Raw genomic sequence first — 20356 nt, forward strand, 5'->3', positions numbered from 1 at the left:
GTGCTTATGTAATACATGTAGATAGATATATAGATATATATATACATATGTGTGCATATATATAGATATATATCTATATCTACATGTATCTATTCAGTGATAATGGGGCTTGAACTCGTGCTTGCAAGACAGGAATTCTCTTTCTTCTTTAGTTATTTTTCAGAAAGGGTCTTCCTTTTTTCCCAGGATGGACTAGACCACAAGTCTCCTATTATATTTCCTGCATAGCTGGGATGACAAATGTACAGTACTGTATTCAGCTTTTTAATCAGTTGACATGGAGTCTCTGCAATGTTTTGCCCAAACAGGCCTATAATCCTCCAGATCTCAACCTCTGAAGCTAGGATTACAAGTGTGAGCTGCTGTGTCCACCTATTTTTAAACATCTGTCCTATAGCTTACAAATAAGTAGTGCTGCATTATCTTTTGTATGAGGCCTGATTATCTTTTCTTCACCCAGCTTTATGTTTTGCCTATTTTATCACTTCTCTTTTCCCCTTCTACTGGGTTAAAAGGGAAAATATTTCTCAACTATCCTCTTGTTTTCCATTTCTAGGTTGCTCTTATGTCTACTTATTATGAAGAGTTACTGTTGTAATGGGGTAACTATACCAACAGTTAGAGTTTTGGCAACTGTTAATGACAGTGTACTGCTGCACAGGGACAAGTAAGGCAGTACAGTCAGCTCCTAGAGCCCCAGTGATTGGCCTAGTCCTCACTTAGCAAGATACTTACTGGCCAGACTTAACGAAAAAAGTACTGAGTCCAGTGCTTACTACCAGCTGACAGCTAACTAAGTATTATAGCAACACAATAGTGAGAATTAGCATTATGGAATTAAGCCTTTTAAATATACTTACCATACTGTATACTTTATATACTAGCAACTATGTATAATTATTTTTTTGGTTTTTTTTTTTTTTACTTTTATTCCTTGACTGTACCAGAGTTTTGTTATTGGTGTTGGTGGTGGTGGTAGTTGTGAGGCTTGAACTCAGGGCCTGGGTACTGTAGTTGAGCTTTCTAGTATTCTACCTTTTTGAGTCACAACTCCACTTCTTCTTTTTGTGTGTGTGTGTCAGTTGTGGGGCTTGAACTCAGGGCCTGGGTACTGTCCCTGAACCTCTTTGTGCTAGTGCTCTACCACTTGAACCACGATCTCAGATCTCAGTCTCCTGAGTTGCTACTACAGATTATAGACGTAAGCCACCAGTGCCCAGCTGCTTCCAATTTTCTGGTGGTTAATTAGAGATTAAGAGTCTTATGGACTTTCCTGCCTGGTCTGGCTTCAAACTGTGATGCTGAGGTCTCAGCCTCTTGAGTAGCTATGATTACGGGCACGAGCCAACAGTACCAACCTGCTTATGGGTACTAGAATTTTGAACTTGAGCCAAGCTTTCAGCCTTGTTTGCTTTCAGTCGTTTTTTTTTGACAAGTCTTTTGCTTTTGCCCAAGGCTGGCCTCAGACCACAAGTCTCCTAATCTCTGCCTCTTGAGTGGCTACAATTACAATTGTGTACCACCATATCCAACTCATTCGTTACTTACATAGTATAGGTTCCTTGTAACTATCCAGCACTGGGTTAGAATGTCCACTTAAGGAATTATCTACTTCCTTTGTATCTGTTCTATATTATGGAAAATAATTAAGGCCACAATTTATATTTACTTTGATATGTATTTGAATGTCTTCCATATGCAAAGTGATACAGGTAAAATCTAAATATATAAAATAAAGTTCCTGTACTCAAGTACTATATGGAGCCCACAGGGAAATAGATTTAACTGTATCCTATGCTTTGATGGCTATTAGTTGTTTTTATAACTAGAAATTTCTCAGTTAAAATCTCAAATTCATTTATTACAATAAGAATAATGTATATTTATTTACTCTCTGTGTGTGCTTCAAGTATCTACAGGTGAATTCCTTTTAAAGCCTCTGTAGGTAGTATGTAGACATTGAAATACATTTTGATGAGAGGTATAAAGTTATGTCTCTTTTTTTTGAATAATTACTTATTTATTGTCAAAGTGATGTACAGAGGGGTTACAGTTTCATATGTAAGGCAGTGGGTACATTTCTTGTACAATTTGTTACCTCCTCCCTCATTTCCCCCCAGTTATATCTCTTGTTCGCATAAGGAGAATGAGGTCACATTCTTTGGGGAAGTTTCAGGCAAAGCTTCATGAAGCAGCCCTTGAGGTGAATTTCAGGAGGCATGGCGACTGTGGTGATACCCTGCTGGGAGGCCTGGTGAAGGCTGTGGGAGGAGTATAGGGCAGTCAGTGTCTGGTGCACTCAGGAGACAGAGGCTGTGGCTCTGTGCAGGACCACATTGGAAGGTGCATTTTGAGAGGGAGGCTTTTGCCTTCAATGCTGGCCTTCTGTGCCTTTAAATCAATACTGGGGGATGTGTGAAAGAGTTCCTTTTCACAGGTATGTGGTGATGGCGGCAATGTAGCCATGATGTTAGACTAATAGAGCAGTATCATCTACTAACATGAATTCATGGTTTTGTCTCTTTCAGGAAGTTCATGATTTGTTAAAAGACTATGAGTTGAAGTATTGTTATGTTGACAGAAATAAACGAACGGGTAAGTTTTCAGTTTCATGCATCTAATTTCACTTTGAGGCTACATAAGAGTCATAGAACAACAAGGAAAACACTGTCTTCTCATAATTAATTCTATCTATAAAATTTGCAGATATTGAAGTACCTTAGTGTTGTTCACATAATTTTCTGAAGGTAATGTCAGTGTCTTAAATTTTAACCATATAAATTAAAATAACATTAGAGATTCACAGTTTAGTGTGTAGCTAGGTGAGTTGAGAACTTGTAGTCCTGGCTTTTGCCTTTTGACTTCTGGAATTACAGGAGTGTGCCACAATATCCCATCTGAAACAGTTTTTAATAATGAATATTCTAATATTGTGTCATATTGCGTTTTCTTTCTAGGCTCTGTCTGCTTCAGTTTTAATAAGCTATTACTGGACTTTGCAAATAGACTATATGATATGACTGATAGCTGGACAAACTGGGAAACTTGCTTTGTTATACTGACTGAGCATTCATTAAAAATTAAGATATTTTATTTGCAAAGACTGTAAACAATTTTTATTGAAACAGGACAGATTGATATTCCATTATATAAGGGGATAACACATAATAAACCTTTTTTGGCTTAATAAATTAGTTAAACAATTTTTAAGTTGTACAAATAGGGTTGAATTTTATAAGTCAGGTTATGAGAACAGTGCATTCATTTTATATTTGTGAGATTAAAGCTAGATTATTTCTTTTGTGTGTATGTGATATGTAAATGTTTACAGCATCTTTTTAAGGTAACAAGGAAACTGAAGGGTAATAAAACCACAGTGTACAATCTGCTGCTCTGATCCCATTTTTACCCTCCATCCTTCCTTCATGAATTCGGTGCCCACTTTCCAATCTGTGCATTATTTTGATGTAATCAGTAGAGCAGTCCACAAGTTCTTGTTGTTTTCCTTCTGGGCATAAAGTAAGGTAGTATGTCCCTTATGTCCAAGAGTGGACATGTGATTTGCTTTGCGGTAAGACAAATTAGAGTGGAAGTGACTTCTGTGCCTCTTAGAGGAAGGTCTCGGGCCAGTGGGCGTGTGACTCATTTGTTACTCATTGCTCACCTGTCCCTGGCTGCGGTTACTGGGGAAGAGTTTTGTTTCTGGTAGTACTGGAGTTTGAACTCAGTTTTATATGCTGGTTATGCAGATACTTAACTGCAGATCCATGTCCCCAGTCCATTTTTGCACTAGTTATTTATTTATTTATTTTTGGCCAGTCCTGGGCCTTGGACTCAGGGCCAGAGCACCGTCCCTGGCCTCTTCCTGCTCAAGGCTAGCACTCTGCCACCTGAGCCACAGCGCCCCTTCTGGCCGTTTTCCATATATGGGGTGCTGGGGAATAGAACGAAAGCTCATGTGTAGGAGGCAAGCACTCTTGCCACTAGGCCATATTCCCAGCCCTGAGCTAGTTATTTTTGAGATAGGATCTGGCATCCTGTCTATGCCCAAGTCTAGATGAATATACCTATTTTATGCTTTCTGTGGTAGTTGGGATGATAGAAATATACTATCCAACTTGGCTTCTTTTGTTGAGATGAAGTCTTCTTGGGCTTTTCTGTCCAGGCTGCCCTTGAACTGATATCCTTGCATTCTTATTCACTCAAGTAGTTGGGTCATACTTTAATCCTAGCTACTTCAGAAGCTGAACTTATTCCAGTCCAGATCTTAGGCTGTAAGGAGCAAAATCTCCTTTCTTGCCCTTTCTTCAAACTAGACATAAGCTATGAACAGCAAAAACAAAACAAAACAAAAATACCCCAAACAACAACAACAACAAAAACCCTTGGTTTTAACAGTAATAAGATTATGGGGCTGCTTTTTGTTTTCATTTTGTTGTCACTGTTGTTTTTGCCATAGTATCTTGAGTTAATACCCACTTATTACTGAATCTGTACACGATAAATGTTTTTTTCTGTCATTTTTTAAACATTATATGAGTGGCATTCAGTATTTCATTTAGCAGCTTTCTTTTTTAACCACCATTGTTATTCAGATCTCTCCCATGTTGATACATACAACTCTATGGCATTGTTTTAAACCACCACATGTCAATCATTGTGTGAATTTATAAGAACTGATGAATCCCTTGGGGTAGTCATTTAGGTTTTTAACATTTCTAGTATTTCAGTGTTGTAAAAGTTGTTTCTAATAAACCATTGCTCCACAATTGGAGAAATTTCAGTATTACTATGTAGTGATATAAGGATTATGGGTACAGATTTTAAGTGTTATAGAACCAGGAGTTCTATTCCAGCTGTTCCCACCAGCTGTGATAATACATTTCTATTCCTGAAACATCAAGAGGAATATTCAAAAGGTTTTGCCTCAATAATGGGTCAAATTACTTCCTGTCCTACCTAGAAACTTAAAAGCAAGAATAGACAAGGTCAAACTGGTAACTTAACCACACCTGAGAGCAAAACTCAAAGATATTTATACAAATACAAAAATACCTGCGATCCAAACAAGGTTAAATTTACCTATGGCATCCAGAAAAACAAAAACAAATTATCAGGCAAGTACCAGGCATGGTGGTGTATGCTTGTAACCCAAGCTACTCAAGAGGCAGAAGTCCAGAAGGCTGGAATTTAACTTTTTGACCAGACAAAAAGTTTATGAAATTTGTCTGAATAAACAGAACAGTAGTGGGGCTGGGGATATAGCCTAGTGGCAAGAGTGCCTGCCTCGGATACACGAGGCCCTAGGTTCGATTCCCCAGCACCACATATACAGAAAACGGCCAGAAGCGGCGCTGTGACTCAAGTGGCAGAGTGCTAGCCTTGAGCGGGCAGAAGCCAGGGACAGTGCTCAGGCCCTGAGTCCAAGGCCCAGGACTGGCCAAAAAAAAAAAAAAAAAAAAAAAAAAAAAAAAAAAAAAAAAATAAACAGAACAGTAGTGATGCTGATGCCTGTCTGTAATCTCAGCTATAAGGGAGGCATAGTGAAGAACATTATGATCGAAGACCTGTCCAAGATAAAACATGAAATCCTATGTAAGCCAAAAAAAAAAAAAAAAAAAAAGTGGGAGAGAAGCTGGAGATAGGGCTCAAGTGGTAAAGTTCCTGCCTAGCAAGCATATGATTCTTGAATTTGAATCCTTGTAGTATCTCTGACTACTCCTCCCACCCCCAAGGAAAAAAATCAGCTTTGGTAGAGAAAATACAACTCATAATGAAAAGAAAACCAATCAAAATTGATCTACAATTGACCCGGATAAATAAGTGAAAATGAACATTAAGCTAGTTTTAATAAGTATATTCTATACATATAAGAAATTATACTAAAGATTGAACATGTAAAGTAGAAATATAGAAGATATAAAGAATTATCAGAGTCATACTTCTGGTGGTAAAGACTATAATCTCTGAGGTGAAAAATGCATTGAATAAGATTGATGCCAAGTAGACACTGCAGAATAAAAAGTTAGTGAAATTAGCGATAATGAGTTATCCAAAGTAAAACAAGGGAGAAAGAGACTGTAAGTTATAAACTATGTCTTGCGACAGCTTCAGGTAAAGGTGGAAAGGTAATACTGACGGAAATGTTTAAGGAATTAATGACTAAAACATTTCCAGGGCTGGAAATGTGACTTAGTGGTAGGGGGTTTGCCTAGCATGCATGAAGCCCTGGGTTTTATTCCTCAGCACCACATAAACAGAAAAAGCCAGAAGTGGCACGGAAGAGGTAGAGTGCTAGCCTTGAGGAAAAAAACAAAAAACTAAAGAAAACAGGAACAGTGCTCAGGCCCTGAGTCCAAGCCCCAAGACTGGCAAAAGAAAAAAAAAATTTCCAAATCTCATGAACTCTCTAACCCCAGAGAACAACAAAGTTGCACCAGCCCCAGCCACAAGAGCGTGAAGAGAACTATGAGACACATTGTTATCCGACTGCTTATAATTAGTAATACAGAGAAAATCTTACATACTGAGGAAATTAGTAGGTGGCCTACCATATGTAGAGACAAAGCCCATCACAAATTTCTTTAAATAGAGATGAGAAGGCCACAAGCAACATCTTTTCTTACTAAAAGAAAAACAGTCAATCTGGATATTTTTTTTTTACCCATTGAAGATAATTTTCAGCAAAAGGATGAAATAGACATGCTTTTAGTCATACAAATATGGGAATAATTTGTCATTATCAAGTGTGAACTATAAGATATATTTAGGTGGTTATGTTGGATTATGACTATAATCCCACCTATTTGGGAGGCAAGATCAGAGAGTGCAAGGCCAGCCTAGACCCAAAGTGAGACTCTGTCAATCCACAAGCCAGGAGTGGTGGCATATGCCCATAATCTCAACTAGAGAGAAAGCATAAAGGGGATTGTAGTATGGACAAAATCATAGAGCACCTGCCTAGCAGGCATGAAGTGGATATATAACGTCAGCCAAAAAGATAACACAATAGAAGAATTCCTTACTGGTATTAATTAATATGTTCAGCACATTTGATTTTAGTATCCAAAGAAACATAATTAATAACTAGTTTAATATGGGGATGTCTGAAAACATAATTAGTAGTTTTATAAAAATAATTAAAACAGTAAACTTTAGTCTTGTAATCAGAACTTTTCTATAGCAGATATAAGGAAATAATTGCATTGAAATAGGACACATGAAGAAAAACTATTTACATTATATTTTTTCCAATAATAATTTATGAACCAACAAATTAATTACAATATAGGCCAATTCCTGTGACAACTCCTGCCATGTTCTAAGTACAGAGGTGTAAGAAAACAAGGCATGGTGAGCTCTAACCTAATAAATTTAGGTGGTTATGTTGGATTGTGACTATAATCCTACCTATTTGGAAGGCAAAGATCAGAGGATCACAGTGCAAAGCCAGCCTAGACCCAAAGTGAGACTCATTGTTAATCAACGAGCTAGGGATGGTGGCAGAGAAGACCAAGGAAGGCCATAGGGGCCCACGAGGTAATCGTCTCTGGCTGGATTTGACTCAGCCGAATAGCTGAAATGCTGGGGTAGAGCAATGCACTTAGGATGTTTGTGGATACTTGGAACAACTTGATGTTTACAGGGAGCTGCAAATACTTCAGCTGCAAATGTTGGGGGCTGGAGCGCTGTGAGGCAGATCTTGTAGGGCACCATGCCTGATCTGGGGTGGCATGGTGCTGAGAATACCATACCTTTGCATCTGGAGTCAAAATGAGCCCAGTTTGGTTTTTGAGTGATCGCTATTGTCATTATGGAAAAAGATTAAAAAGAGGAAAAGCTAGCAAAATGAAGAGGGTGGATTTAAAATCTATTTGAAGAGTTGAATTTGAAGGGTTTTATTGCTGGTTTTTAAAGTGGGAGATGAAGAAAAAAATGGGCCTGGAGAATCTGCCAGCTCTCCTATCTGTAAGTGTGATGAGGTTGCCTCTGAAGTCAAGAAGAAAGGCCAGTGAGCAGTGCTGAGCAGTCACCTCCTCTTTCTCTGTCTCTGTCTCTGTCTCTCTGTTTATCTGAGACAGCATGAAGATTATGAGTTGAGGTTGGACAGTCAGGTGGGAGTCAGTTTGATGTTTGTGCATGCACGCACACACACACATCTATGTATACAAGGAACAAATGAAGACTAGAAACAGATACAGGAGTTCACAGAGTCTTGGATGCCTTCCACAACCTTTCCACAAGGTTGCTCTTCTGTACTTAATTGCTTTCATGGTCCTTCTTTGTCCTTCTTAGTAATACTACATTTGATGTCTTGTGTCCCCTATTAGTGTGTGAGTTCTGTGTTGAAAGGGATCTTACCTGATGCTTTTCGGTACTTGGCCTGGTGATTGGCACAGAGTACTGAATAAGTGGCAAAGGACCTTGTGGTTCTTGGGATGAGAGTGTAGAGTAACAAGAGAAAGTCAGTGGTAGGAGCAGCAGACTACAGGACATAGGTGTTCCCATGCATGAACCTGCCAGGCAGGATCCCAAGGAGTGTTCCGCTTGACAGGAGACAGTGTGGGAGAAGGTGTAAAGGAAATGTGCAAAGGAAGGAGTGCTCTAACAGGCATGCAGAACTAGGGAAGAGTATACCTTAAAAAGGAACAGTTAGATTAATGGTTAAGATCCCTCACAACTCAAGCCTGAACTGGTAAGTGTGGGCTGATAGAGGAACATGAAAGTATAGACAGCTGATGATTAGCTTGTTTGTAAATAATAGGGAAATAGAGTTAAGTGGTATGTTGTGTCACCATCTGAAAAAAAATCAGAATAACTCCTGCCTTTTGAAAATGGTGTTGGAAAGCAAAGGCTATTCTCTCACTAAAGATGGCAAAGCTATTTTTTACTCTAGTGTTGAAAGAATTAGCAGTAGTTCCCTTTGGCAATGGTTTCCTTGCATTTGGAGACTTAGGAAAAAGCTGGGTTTCTGTAAATGTTAGCATCGCACTCAGTGCGGTGAGAGGTTCACACTTTGAGAGCCACGTGGGCACAAAGACTGAGAGACTGAAGAGATGACGGGCAGAATTACCCAAGCTGTTTAAATTCTCCCTCCCTCTCTCGTGCTTTATATATTTGCCTTGCACAACATTTTGTCGTGTTGATATAATTGAGTTTGGATAAAGAAAGTGTCATAATGTGGCAGCTCCGTTGAGCAGGAAGGCAGCAGTGGATTGCTTTAGGTTACTTTCAACGTAGTTGAGGTCTCTCACATTTTTTTTTATAAAACCTGTCTCTGTCTTTGTCTCTCTTTGTCTCTGTCTCTGTCTCTCTGTCTCTCTGTGTCTCTCTCCCCTCTCAAAGCATTTTCTTGCATAACAGGTAAATTGATATAGCTAAAGTTTAATTTTTACAAGTATGAGTGTATAAATATTTTGTTGATTTAGACCGTTGTAATTATCACGGGTTTGTGTTGTTTAGGTTTTTAAACATTAGCCTCAATTAGTTCTCCAAGGGGTTTTGATTTTGACTTGTTTATTGGCTATTCACATTTCTTTTGAAAATTGTTCAGGTCATTAATTTGCCCATTTATTTATTTTGCCAGTCCTCGGTTTGGGCTCAGGGCCTGAGCACTGTCCCTGGCTTCTTTTTGCTCAAGGCTAGCTCTGCCACTTGAGCCACAGTACCACTTCTGGCCATTTTCTCTATATGTGGTGCTGGGGAATCGAACCCAGGGCTTCATGTATACGAGGCGAGCACTCTTGCCATAAGGCCATATTCCCAGCCCCTAATTTGCCCATTTATTAATTAGGTTGTTGATTCCCTGGGAGTTTACTATTTTCAGCTCCCTTTATAATCCAGTTGTTAATCCCTGGTCTGATGTATAGACTTCTCATTATGTAAACTGTCTTTCCACCCTGGTAACTACTTCCTTTTCTGTGTAGGGTTTTTTAGTTTAACATAGTCTCATTTGCCAATCCTTGTTCCTGTTTTCCTGAGCTATTGAAATTCTGTGCAGGAAATCACTGCCTATGCCAATGTGGTCTAGTGCTTTCCATATTTTATATAGTTGTTTCATAGGTTCAAGTTTTACATTGAAATCCCTGATCTGATTTGAAATTGATCTGGTACTGGGTTATAGACAAGGATCTAGTTTCCATCCTCTACATGTGGTTATCCAGAATTCTAGGCACCCTTTGTTGAAGAGGCTTGCATATACTCTGGGCTCCTTGGTCATAAATGAGACATAGATATGTGGATATGTTTCTGGGTCTTCTAACCTGTTCCAATGGTCTTAATGTCTGTGCCAGTTTTGTGCCAGCACCATGGTGTTTTAGTTACTATGGCTCCATGGTCTAATTTGAAGTCTGCTGTATGATACTTCTAGCAATTTTTTCCTCTTTATTATTTTGGGTGTTTGGGATCTTTTGTGATTCCGTATGAACTTAAGGATTTTTTTTTTGTATTTCTGTGAACAATGACATTGGGATTTTGGTAGGCATTGCATCACATCTGTAGATTGCATCTGTTTTTTACATCGTTACCATTTTCACAGTAGTGATTCTACCAATCCGTGAACATGGGAAGCCTTCCCATCTTCTGTTGTCTTCTCAGTTTCTCTCTTCAAGGATTTATAGTTTGTTTGTTTGTTTTTGTTTTGCTTTTGCCAGTCCTGGGCCCTGGACTCAGGCAGGGCCTGAGCACTGTCCCTGAGCTTTTTTCTCAAGGCTAGCACTCTGCCACTTGAGCCACAGCACCACTTCTGGCCGTTTTCTATATATGTGGTGCTGGGGAATGGAACCCAGGGCTTCATGTATACGAGATAAGCACTCTTGCCACTAGGCCATATTCCCAGCCCCAGATTTATAGTTTTTATTGCAGAGAGTTGTCTGAGACCAGGACTTGAGCTCAGTACTTGATGCTTTCACTCATTGGTTAGTGCTCTACCAACTGAGCCATGCCTCCAACCCCAGTTACTTCCTTTTTCACTCAAGACTGGCACTCTAGAACTTGAGCCAGAGTTCCACTTCGAGCCTCTTCCCCGTTAACTGGAGATAAAAATCTCCAGTTTATCTGTATGGGTTGGCTTCAATTTGGGGTCCTCAGAGTCCAGCCTCCTAAGTAGGTACGATTACAGGTGTGAGCCACCAGTACCCAATTTCAAAGGTATTTATTTTGTGCATCAATTGAGATAAGATATGATTTTTGTTCTTGATCCTGTTCATGTGCTTTATTACATTTACTGATTCACATACATTGAAAAAATCTTCTGTCACTGCCGTGAAACCACCTTCATCCTATATAGTCGTTTAGAGGTAGAGTTGAATGCATTTGACAGATATTTCATTGAGAATTGTTACATTTATGTTCATCAAAGAAATTGATCTATAAAATTATCTTTCTTTAATGTATCCCTGTCTTGTTTGGAAATGAATATAATACTGACTTCATAGGAAGAATTCTGTAGTGTTCCTTCCCTTTCTGTCTCATGGAAGTGTTTGAGGAGTATTGGTGTCTGATAGAATTCAGAAATCAGTCTGTTGAGTCCTGGGCTTTTCTTTTGGGGAGTTGTTTTTTTTAACTCACTGCTTCAGTTTTATTGCTTATTTAAGTTTATTATTAAAGCAGTCGGCATCCTCTTAGATCAGTTTCAAATCAGTTTCAATATAGTAAGTTCATCTAGAAATGCATCCATTTCTTCTAGATTCTCCAGTTTACTTGAGTATATGTTTTCAAGGTGCAGTATTCCCTCATGATCTTCTAGCTTTCTCTTGTATTTGTTGTGCTAGTCTCATTTTTTATCTCTCTGTATTTCTAATTGTATTTACTCAGGCCATTCTCTTCTTCCTTTCAGTCAGATTAGTTTAAGGTTTAATAATTTTATCATTTTGAAGACCCAACTTTCTGTTTCATTGACCTTTTTTCTCCAGTATGTAGTTCTGAACTTGGGACCTTGCACTTGCTAGGCCAGTGCTCTATCACTTCAGCCACACCTTTAGCCATGCATTTTTGTTTATTTTTCTAGATAGGGTCTTGTGAACCTCTGTACTTAAGACTGTTTGTTGAGTACAAAGTACTTGAGTATTGTAATGCTTCTATTTGCAGCCTCCCCAAGTAGTTAGGATTTCAGCTATGGACCCTCATGCCCACTGTTTTATTGATTCTATGTATGTTGTTTTTTTTAGTCTCTATTGTTTTCTGCTCTATTATATCTTTTCATTTTCTGATTTTGGATTTGGTTAGTTCTGATTTTTCTAGGTGCTTGAAATACACCATTAGGAGGGCTGGGGATATGGCCTAGTGGCAAGAGTGCTTGCCTTGTATACATGAAGTCCTGGGTTCAATTCCTCAGCACCACATATACAGAAAATGGCCAGAAGTGGCGCTGTGGCTCAAGTGGCAGAGTGCTAGCCTTGAGCAAAAAGAAGCCAGGGACAGTGCTCAGGCCCTGAGTCCAAGGCCCAGGACTGGCAAAAAAACACACACACACACACATACAAAAAAAAAATAAGAAATACACCATTAGGTTACTTATTTGAAATTTCTCTATTATTTTGATACAGACATTCAAACTATAAACTTTCCTCTTTGCACTACTTTTGCTGCATCCTAAATGTTTTAGTAGGTTATATTTTCATTTTCATTGGCTTCTATGAACTTTTGAATTTCCTCTCTTAATCTTTTCAGTGATTCACTGTTGATTTCATTCAACAATGTGTTCAATCCCCGTGTGCTTGATTGTTTTCTGTAGCTTCTTTTGCTACTGAGCTCTAGTTTTGTTCCACTATAATCTGATAAGAATACCGGGAATTGTTTAAATTTTCTTAGATTTGCTTGGAGTTGTTTTATGTCCTAAACTACGATCTGTTTTGGAGAATGGCTCATGGACTAAAGAGAAGATACAGAATATGTATTGTGTAGCTGCTAATTAAAAAAACCTGTAGCTAGATCCATTTGGTTTATGGTATCATTTAAATCTGAGACTTCTTTATTGATTTTTTTGCTTGGATGACTTATCTACTGGTGAGAGTTGGGTATTAAAGTCTCTTAGTCGTGTTGGGGTCTATATGTGTCCTTAAGTCTAGTAGTGCTTGTTTAACAAAGTTGGCACATGGTAACTGTTGTTTGGTATGTAATTATTAACAATTGCTATCTCCTCTTAATGGAGTGTTCCCATTGTTACTTGTCTCTTCTGACTAGTTTTATTTGAAGTCTACTTTATCAGATATGAATATATCTATTCTTGCCTGCTTTAGGGTATTTTTTAAAACCTTCATGTTTTCTAGTCCATACCATCAAATGGAGTCTTTCTTGCATTTCTCTGGAAAGAAGGATGGTTCTGTAATATTGTTTTTATTTCACTGACTTTTTAAAAATTGTACTGTTTTTAACTCAGTAACTCATACTTGCCAGCATGTTAAGCCATGTTCCTAGCCCAGAGGGAAGTGTTGTTTTTTTTTTTGTAATAAAGTCTCCATAAAATTTGATATCACAGGTTGTTAAGAGGAAAAAACAAATCTGCATATGATTGGGAAAGATTACCAAAAAAACCCTTAGAATGTGGTAGGACCTTACAGTGGAACTCCTAATATAATGACCATGCTTTCTATTTGAGAGAATGAATACCCATGAAATTAGTTCAGTGAAGGTTCAACATTTAAAAAAACAATAAACTAGGGCTGGGGATATAGCCTAGTGGCAAGAGTGCCTGCCTCGGATACACGAGGCCCTAGGTTCGATTCCCCAGCACCACATTTACAGAAAACGGCCAGAAGCGGCGCTGTGGCTCAAGTGGCAGAGTGCTAGCCTTGAGCAAAAAGAAGCCAGGGACAGTGCTCAGGCCCTGAGTCCAAGGCCCAGGACTGGCAAAAAAAAAACAATAAACTAGAATAAAAACTCATAATGTATTGGATATTGCTGAGCTATAACTGCATGATAATTTTGTTTTGGAAAAATGTGCAAATATCTGAGTATGTGCTGAGTTATGGACCAAAACTGTTTTTCTTGTTGTCGGTTATAGTAAAAAGAATTTGGCATCAAAACACTATAATTAATTTTATTATATTCCAGCTTTTGTTACCTTACTGAATGGAGAACAAGCCCAGAATGCAATTCAGATGTTTCATCAATATTCTTTTCGAGGCAAAGAATTAATAGTTCAGCTCCAGCCTACCGATGCTTTGCTGTGTATTACCAACCTGCCCATTTCTTTTACATTAGAAGAGTTTGAAGAACTTGTTCGTGCCTATGGAAATATCGAGAGATGTTTTCTGGTCTACAGTGAAGTAACTGGCCATTCCAAAGGCTATGGGTTTGTGGAGTACATGAAAAAAGACTTTGCTGCAAAGGCCAGATTGGAACTGCTCGGCAAACAACTGGGAGAATCTGCACTCTTTGCACAGTGGATGGATGTTAATCTTTTGGCTTCAGAGCTCATTCATTCTAAGTGCCTTTGTATAGATAAACTCCCTAGTGACTACAGAGATTCAGAGGAGCTGTTTCAACTTTGTTCCAGAATCCATAAACCTATATTTTGCCAGGTAGGTATTTTTAAGAGATTGTTAGAGCTATTTTAAAAATACTTGCATATATGTCTATTCTACATGAACTCACAAGTTTCTTTATCATACTCATGAATAGCACATGGAACAGTTTTATTCTGTGCTAGTCTATCATGGAGACTTAGGGTTCCTAGGAAATTTTAAATCACTTCCGGTTGATGACCCATATTAGTTATTATATGTACTTTAGCGTGCCTTAGGAAACCCAACGCTACTCATTCCATTCATTCATCCAGCTTGTCACCCCTTACCTGTTCAACATACCTGCCACCTTCTCAGTGTCAGATACTGTGCCCAGTGTCAGAAATGCAGAGAATAGAAGATACTCTATCTCAGAACCTCATAGTCTGGTGGCAAAGAATGACAAGTAGGAAAAGATTGGCAAATCTTACATAGGAGAGCACAGAAAAATGTTATAAAGCTTAACAAGAGGGCATAGTATCTTCATGGAGTAGTCTTCATGGTAGAGAAATCCTGAAAACAATACTATAACAGTTTTGAAGCACTTGATAGTAAGCACTTGTAGTAAGATTACCTATATCCAAATCAACAGATACATACTTTGTATGACTATATAAAGAGTCCTGCCCTTACAGATTTTCATAAAACTATCAGTTCTTCCTCTAGTTCTCCACTTCTTCCTGCTTCTTTTCTTTTTTTTTTTACCAGCTTCCTTACCACACCCTTTGTCTCTTGATTGTTTTTCCTCCCCCTTTTCCCCTTTAATTGTACATTTGATGAATTCCAACTATTGCATTAGAAATTTCAGAGTTGGGGTGCGCATGTATGTGTGTGTGGAATGGTGCACTCCAGCTAGTTAGGTTCACATTGTCCAGATAGTTGTGTTGTGGTAACCCTCGTAGCAGATATTGACTTATAAGCAGCCATGTTGTGTGGTAGTTCCACTGAACTCATTCTTGCTATTTAACTGGCATATGTGTCCTTTGAGAAACATCCCTCCAGATTTACCTGACAACCACCCCAGCCACTTCTGTACTCTGCTTCTAGGAGTTGAGCCTTTTAAGTTCCACGTGTGAGTGAGATTATGCACTAATGTGTACATTTGAAATTAATGTTACCATCTTCCCTCCAAGAATTGTATACATTTAAAATTTTTGTGGCAAATCTTTTAAATCAAATTTCTTCCCAGTTGCTGAAAGTTGATTGGCTTATAGATATGCTATTCTTGAAAACTAATAATTCTATAGTGATATCATCTTGTGACCACCCCATAATGCTTTATAGTTTTAGTTTAGGTCTTTGGAGCAAATGGGAAAGGGTAGCCATTTATTATGTGTTATATTTGAATATGAGTCCAGGAGTGAGAGGGATCATGTGGATTATCTAATTGACCATTGCACTGATAGAAAATGTTTCCTACACTATTTTTGAGTCACCTCACTATTTCATTTCTGCTAAAATGCTTTAACATAATGGAAAATTAATTAGATCATAAGCCAATCTATTATGTCTTTGAATTGCTTTCATGGTGAAGTGAAATACATTTTTTATTTTATTTTATTTTATTTTTTTGCTGGTCCTGGGGCTTGAAATCAGGGCTTGGGCAATGTCCCTGAGCCGTTATGTGCTCATAGATAGCACTCTATCACTTGCGCCACAGTGCTACTTCCAGCTTTTTTTTTTTTTTTTTTTGCCAGTCCTGGGCCTTGGACTCAGGGCCTGAGCACTGTCCCTGGCTTCTTTTTGCTCAAGGCCAGCACTCTGCCACTTGAGTCACAGCGCCACTTCTGGCCATTTTCTGTATATGTGGTGCTGGGGAATCAAACCCAGGGCTTCAAGTATACGAGGCAAGCGCTCTTGCCACTAGTCCATATCCCCAGCCCCACTTCCAGCTTTTTCTGAGTAGAGATAAAAGTCTCATGGACTTTTCTGCCTTGGCTGGCTTTGAACTACAATCCTCAGATCTCAGCCTCCTGAGTAGCTAGGATTACAGGCATGAGCCACTGTTGCCCAGCTAAAGTATTCCTTTCTAAAACTACTGATTAGTGGATTTAGAGAGACTGTGCCTTTTGAAAGGCTTAAAAATGAACTAATGTATATGGGATTGAAAGATATCACAATGAAACAGTAATAGTAAGTATTTTAAGGCTTCAAAGGATTATTAAAACAATACTAAGATGACAGCTTCTTGCTGTCAAGAGCAATTCCTGGGAATGAAGACGGCTCAGAAGGCTTTCAAAGATGAGACTTTAAAATCTGGTTTGGATTACGAGAAGAACAGAGCTGTTAATGAAGTATTGGGAAGAGGTCAGGGTGATGTCCTTGTCTTTACATGACTGGAATGTTTTTGGAGAAAAAGACAGTTACAGGCAGTTTTAAAAGGCACAAAGAATATGAATGAAAAGTGGAAATTTGGTCTAAGTGCAACAAGAAAAGTAGAAGGAAATTAAGTTTCAAAAATTAAATTTAAAAACAGGGCTAGGAACCTGGTTTTTCTGCATCAGTGTATGAGATGCCAACCCACACAGAAGGGTTGAATGTCTTCTTAAAGACTGCAATATACACATATGGAAGATAACTCAAATGTGTTAGAAGCTTGGAAACATTATAGTGTCTTATTGAGTTCTCTTGGTGCCAGCGTTCACAGGACTTTAGTATCTCCCAGTGCCCTCCTGCTGGTGGGTGACTGGCCCCGCCTAGCCGCAGTTTACTCAGAACTCAAGGTTGGATGTTGTGTATGGTATATTAATAAACCTGGAAGCATTTTCACTTTGGTATACTTGACCAGATTCTGGGGAATCTGCCTCAGATATTGACATACAAGTTGAATACGCTTTCTCTTTCTCCCACCTGCCTACTTCTGACAGTACTTGTTTTACATCAGTATATGATCCAAAAATTATTCTCTATGGTCCAATACTGTTCATTGTCTCTGTAACCTGTACATTTTGTTTAAAAGAAAGTTTCAGTTATTGTGTCCTCATGTTTTCTCATAAATCCCCAATCACATGTTTCTGAATGTGTGGGGGACTATTATAATTTAGGAGTTGATTGTTAAAATAAATTATAAAAACATCAAATGAGACTCAACAGATCCTTGTCTATTTTCCTAACTATAGAGAAGGATGTGTGGAGTCTAAGCATCCTGTATCCTTCCATTTTCACAGAGGAAGGACACATTAGGGTCACAGCTACCAGGCTCAGGTCTACTTGTTCTTGAAGTTGGAAATGATTTATTGTGGGCTAGTGTTCTGAGTTCCCTGCAGAGTTTCCTTGTAATAATGTACGTGGTGTCAGCTTGCACAGGATGAAGGCAGTTACGTTGGTGGCTTTGCAGTGGTTGAGTATCACTCTGCAGAGCAGGCCGAGGAGGCCCAGCAGGTGGCGGATGGCATGATGGTCAGCGGGGGCAGAGTCCAGGTGTCCTTCTGTGCTCCAGGCGCGCCAGGACGAAGCACCTTAGCAGCACTGATAGCGGCACAGCGTGTGGTAAGTGCAGTTTGCTCTGTTGGGTTTTCTCTCTTTAAAGTTATAGGAAACTCTAAGACTATCCAAAATCATTGAACCATTATTACGTTTCACATTCATCCTCTCTGAAGAGCGACTAAATGATATTTTTGTAAGAAGTTGTGATAGAGAAAGAAATGGTATTTAGTAAAAATGTATTCATCTTGAGAAGTTCTGTGACAGAATTTTATTTGTTTGGTAAATATTGGCATTGCCCTTCTGCTGTGAGTTTGAGTGTATTGTGCCTCTATTGGTGTTGCCCTTCTGCTGTGAGTTTTGAGTGTATTGTGCCTCTGTTGGATGTTTTTCTAAGCATTCCTGAGTATGAGTTGAGGAAGGCGTGTGTCTCCTTTCTGTTCTTTATCATCACTGTCGACTTCTCCCTCTCCACTTCTCTGTCCTGAAGCCCTGTAGACAGGACTCTGCCTTCTTCACAGCTTTTTCCTCAGCCCTCAGCATAGCAAATAAGTTTTGATTTAATAAAGGATGAAATACACTTTTGAAAGAACTGGGAAATAGTTCATGAAGCACAAGCAGGTGACATTTGAGTGTGACATTAAACAATGGCATATGTGGATGGGTGGAGGATAAGATTGCCAAATACAGATTTTGCATGAGACATACTCCTGTTAACAAATCATCCATTGTTTAGCTGAACTCCAAGTTTAACTGAACATCCTGTATTTTTTAAATAATTATTTATTGTCAAAGTGATGTACAGGAGGGTTACAGTTTCATATGTAAGGCCATTTCTTGTACTATTTGACTTGGCAAATTTGACAAGCGTGAGGAGGGAGACTGCGTAGTGACTAGATGAAGTGAACAGCTTGAGGAGTGGTCTGGGCCGGGTCTATGTGCTTATAAGCAATCAACTTGGACAACAACACAGGGATAAGTATGGTTAAGGCGATAGCTTGATGTCACAGTAGGGAAGACTAGTGTACCCAGAGAACTTAAGCGGAATCTGATAAGCAGTGGAGAGCTTATAAAACCCATAAGTAAGGTAGTGATACTGAGGTAAGCCATGCTGAGAGGAGTCTGAAACTGACTTGTAGATGAACTACCAAGACAGGAAGGTCGAGTATAGGGGAACAGACAGGACATGGCTATTCGTCCTCAATCCTATCTCCATCTTCCTTCTTCTCTTCCTCTCTCATCTCACTTCTGGTACTAGAGCCTGTCTTCTCTTAGCTGTCTCCTTACAGCTTCTTTTGCCATTCCTGTTCTTTTGCTTACATAATTTGCTACTTTAGCCATTTGCTTCCCATCAACTTCAGTTCCTCTGGCTAAGCTGTCTCTGTTGGATTGCAGAGTTTACAATTCTGACTTCATTCTAGTCACCTACTTCCAAAGTCAGGGCACTAACTTCTCATGGGGAAAAATAAACAAGTGGGTGGTGATGCTTAGGAATGGCATCTGTTTAGAGCTGGCCCAGCAACCTGCAGCTTGTCACTCATCTGGTCTTTGGCATTTCCCCCAGCAGCATCTAAAAAAATCTACACCCTGTTCCTGCTTTTGTCCTTTCTGCCAGAGAAGCATGGGTTCTACTTTATAGAGACATGAAGGCTATGTGTTAGATTCATTCAAGCAACTTTTCTTATTTCTGGCTTCCTTCTTTGACTAACACCATTCATTCCACAAGTACTTACTTGGTGCTGTCAGAATTTCCTGGTGTTCAGTTGAGATCCCTGCTCTCTGGGAGGCAGCAGAGCTTCTGTAACCAGTGTCCCAGGTCAGAGGTCTAACTCCAGGGGTCTAACTCCAGGTTCATCCACTTAGCCCAATATGCCAAATAAGGAGACAAGCAGTGGTAAAGGAGAGTTATTAATCTGTCACGGGAACCCAAAGTAAGCATTTCAGCCTATCTTTGGGGAACAGGCATGGGTTTTAGATTTAAACAGAAGAATTGGGGTGGGGGAGAAAAGTATGCCTAGTTAAGCAGCCCTGAGCAAAGGGTGACCTGATTAGTTACTGTCTTGGTTCTACTTCTGAGAGGGATCCCAGAGAGGAACAGTCTTCTTGACATGAATGGATCACTCCTGCTCTAGAGTACAGCCTCAACATTAGAGGTGTGATAGATGATGGTCCTCATTTGGGGAGATCTGTTCTGCAAGGAGGAGGAGGAGGAGGAATCGTACTATTTCTATGTGTAAATTATTGTTGGTACTATATTTTTTTGGACCAAAGTCATGAGTTCTAGAGACTTATATCTCTGCATTTTATACTATCTTGATTCTTTTCATCATTGTATACTATTTCATTAAATATAGGGTTTTTTTTTGTTGTTGAGAGAGACTTTTCCAGATCTTGGTCTTTACAACTATACAATCAGAATTTCTAAAAAA

The 20356-nt window shown here is 39.0% G+C and overlaps 1 protein-coding gene across 2 annotated transcripts in view; it reads left to right on the top strand.

Annotated features, from left to right (window-relative positions):
• Raver2 (ribonucleoprotein, PTB binding 2) overlaps nt 1-20356 on the top strand; it is a 64668-nt gene that overhangs the window by 19446 nt on the left and 24866 nt on the right. For both annotated transcript variants that reach the window (XM_048351481.1, XM_048351482.1), the window contains exons 2-4: nt 2529-2595; nt 14053-14522; nt 17802-17993. In XM_048351481.1, coding sequence (XP_048207438.1) covers nt 2529-2595; nt 14053-14522; nt 17802-17993 — 729 coding nt within the window. The remainder of the gene's footprint in view (nt 1-2528; nt 2596-14052; nt 14523-17801; nt 17994-20356) is intronic.

This window comes from Perognathus longimembris, chromosome 7, assembly GCF_023159225.1.
Source record: "Perognathus longimembris pacificus isolate PPM17 chromosome 7, ASM2315922v1, whole genome shotgun sequence".
Classification (NCBI taxonomy): domain Eukaryota; kingdom Metazoa; phylum Chordata; class Mammalia; order Rodentia; family Heteromyidae; genus Perognathus; species Perognathus longimembris.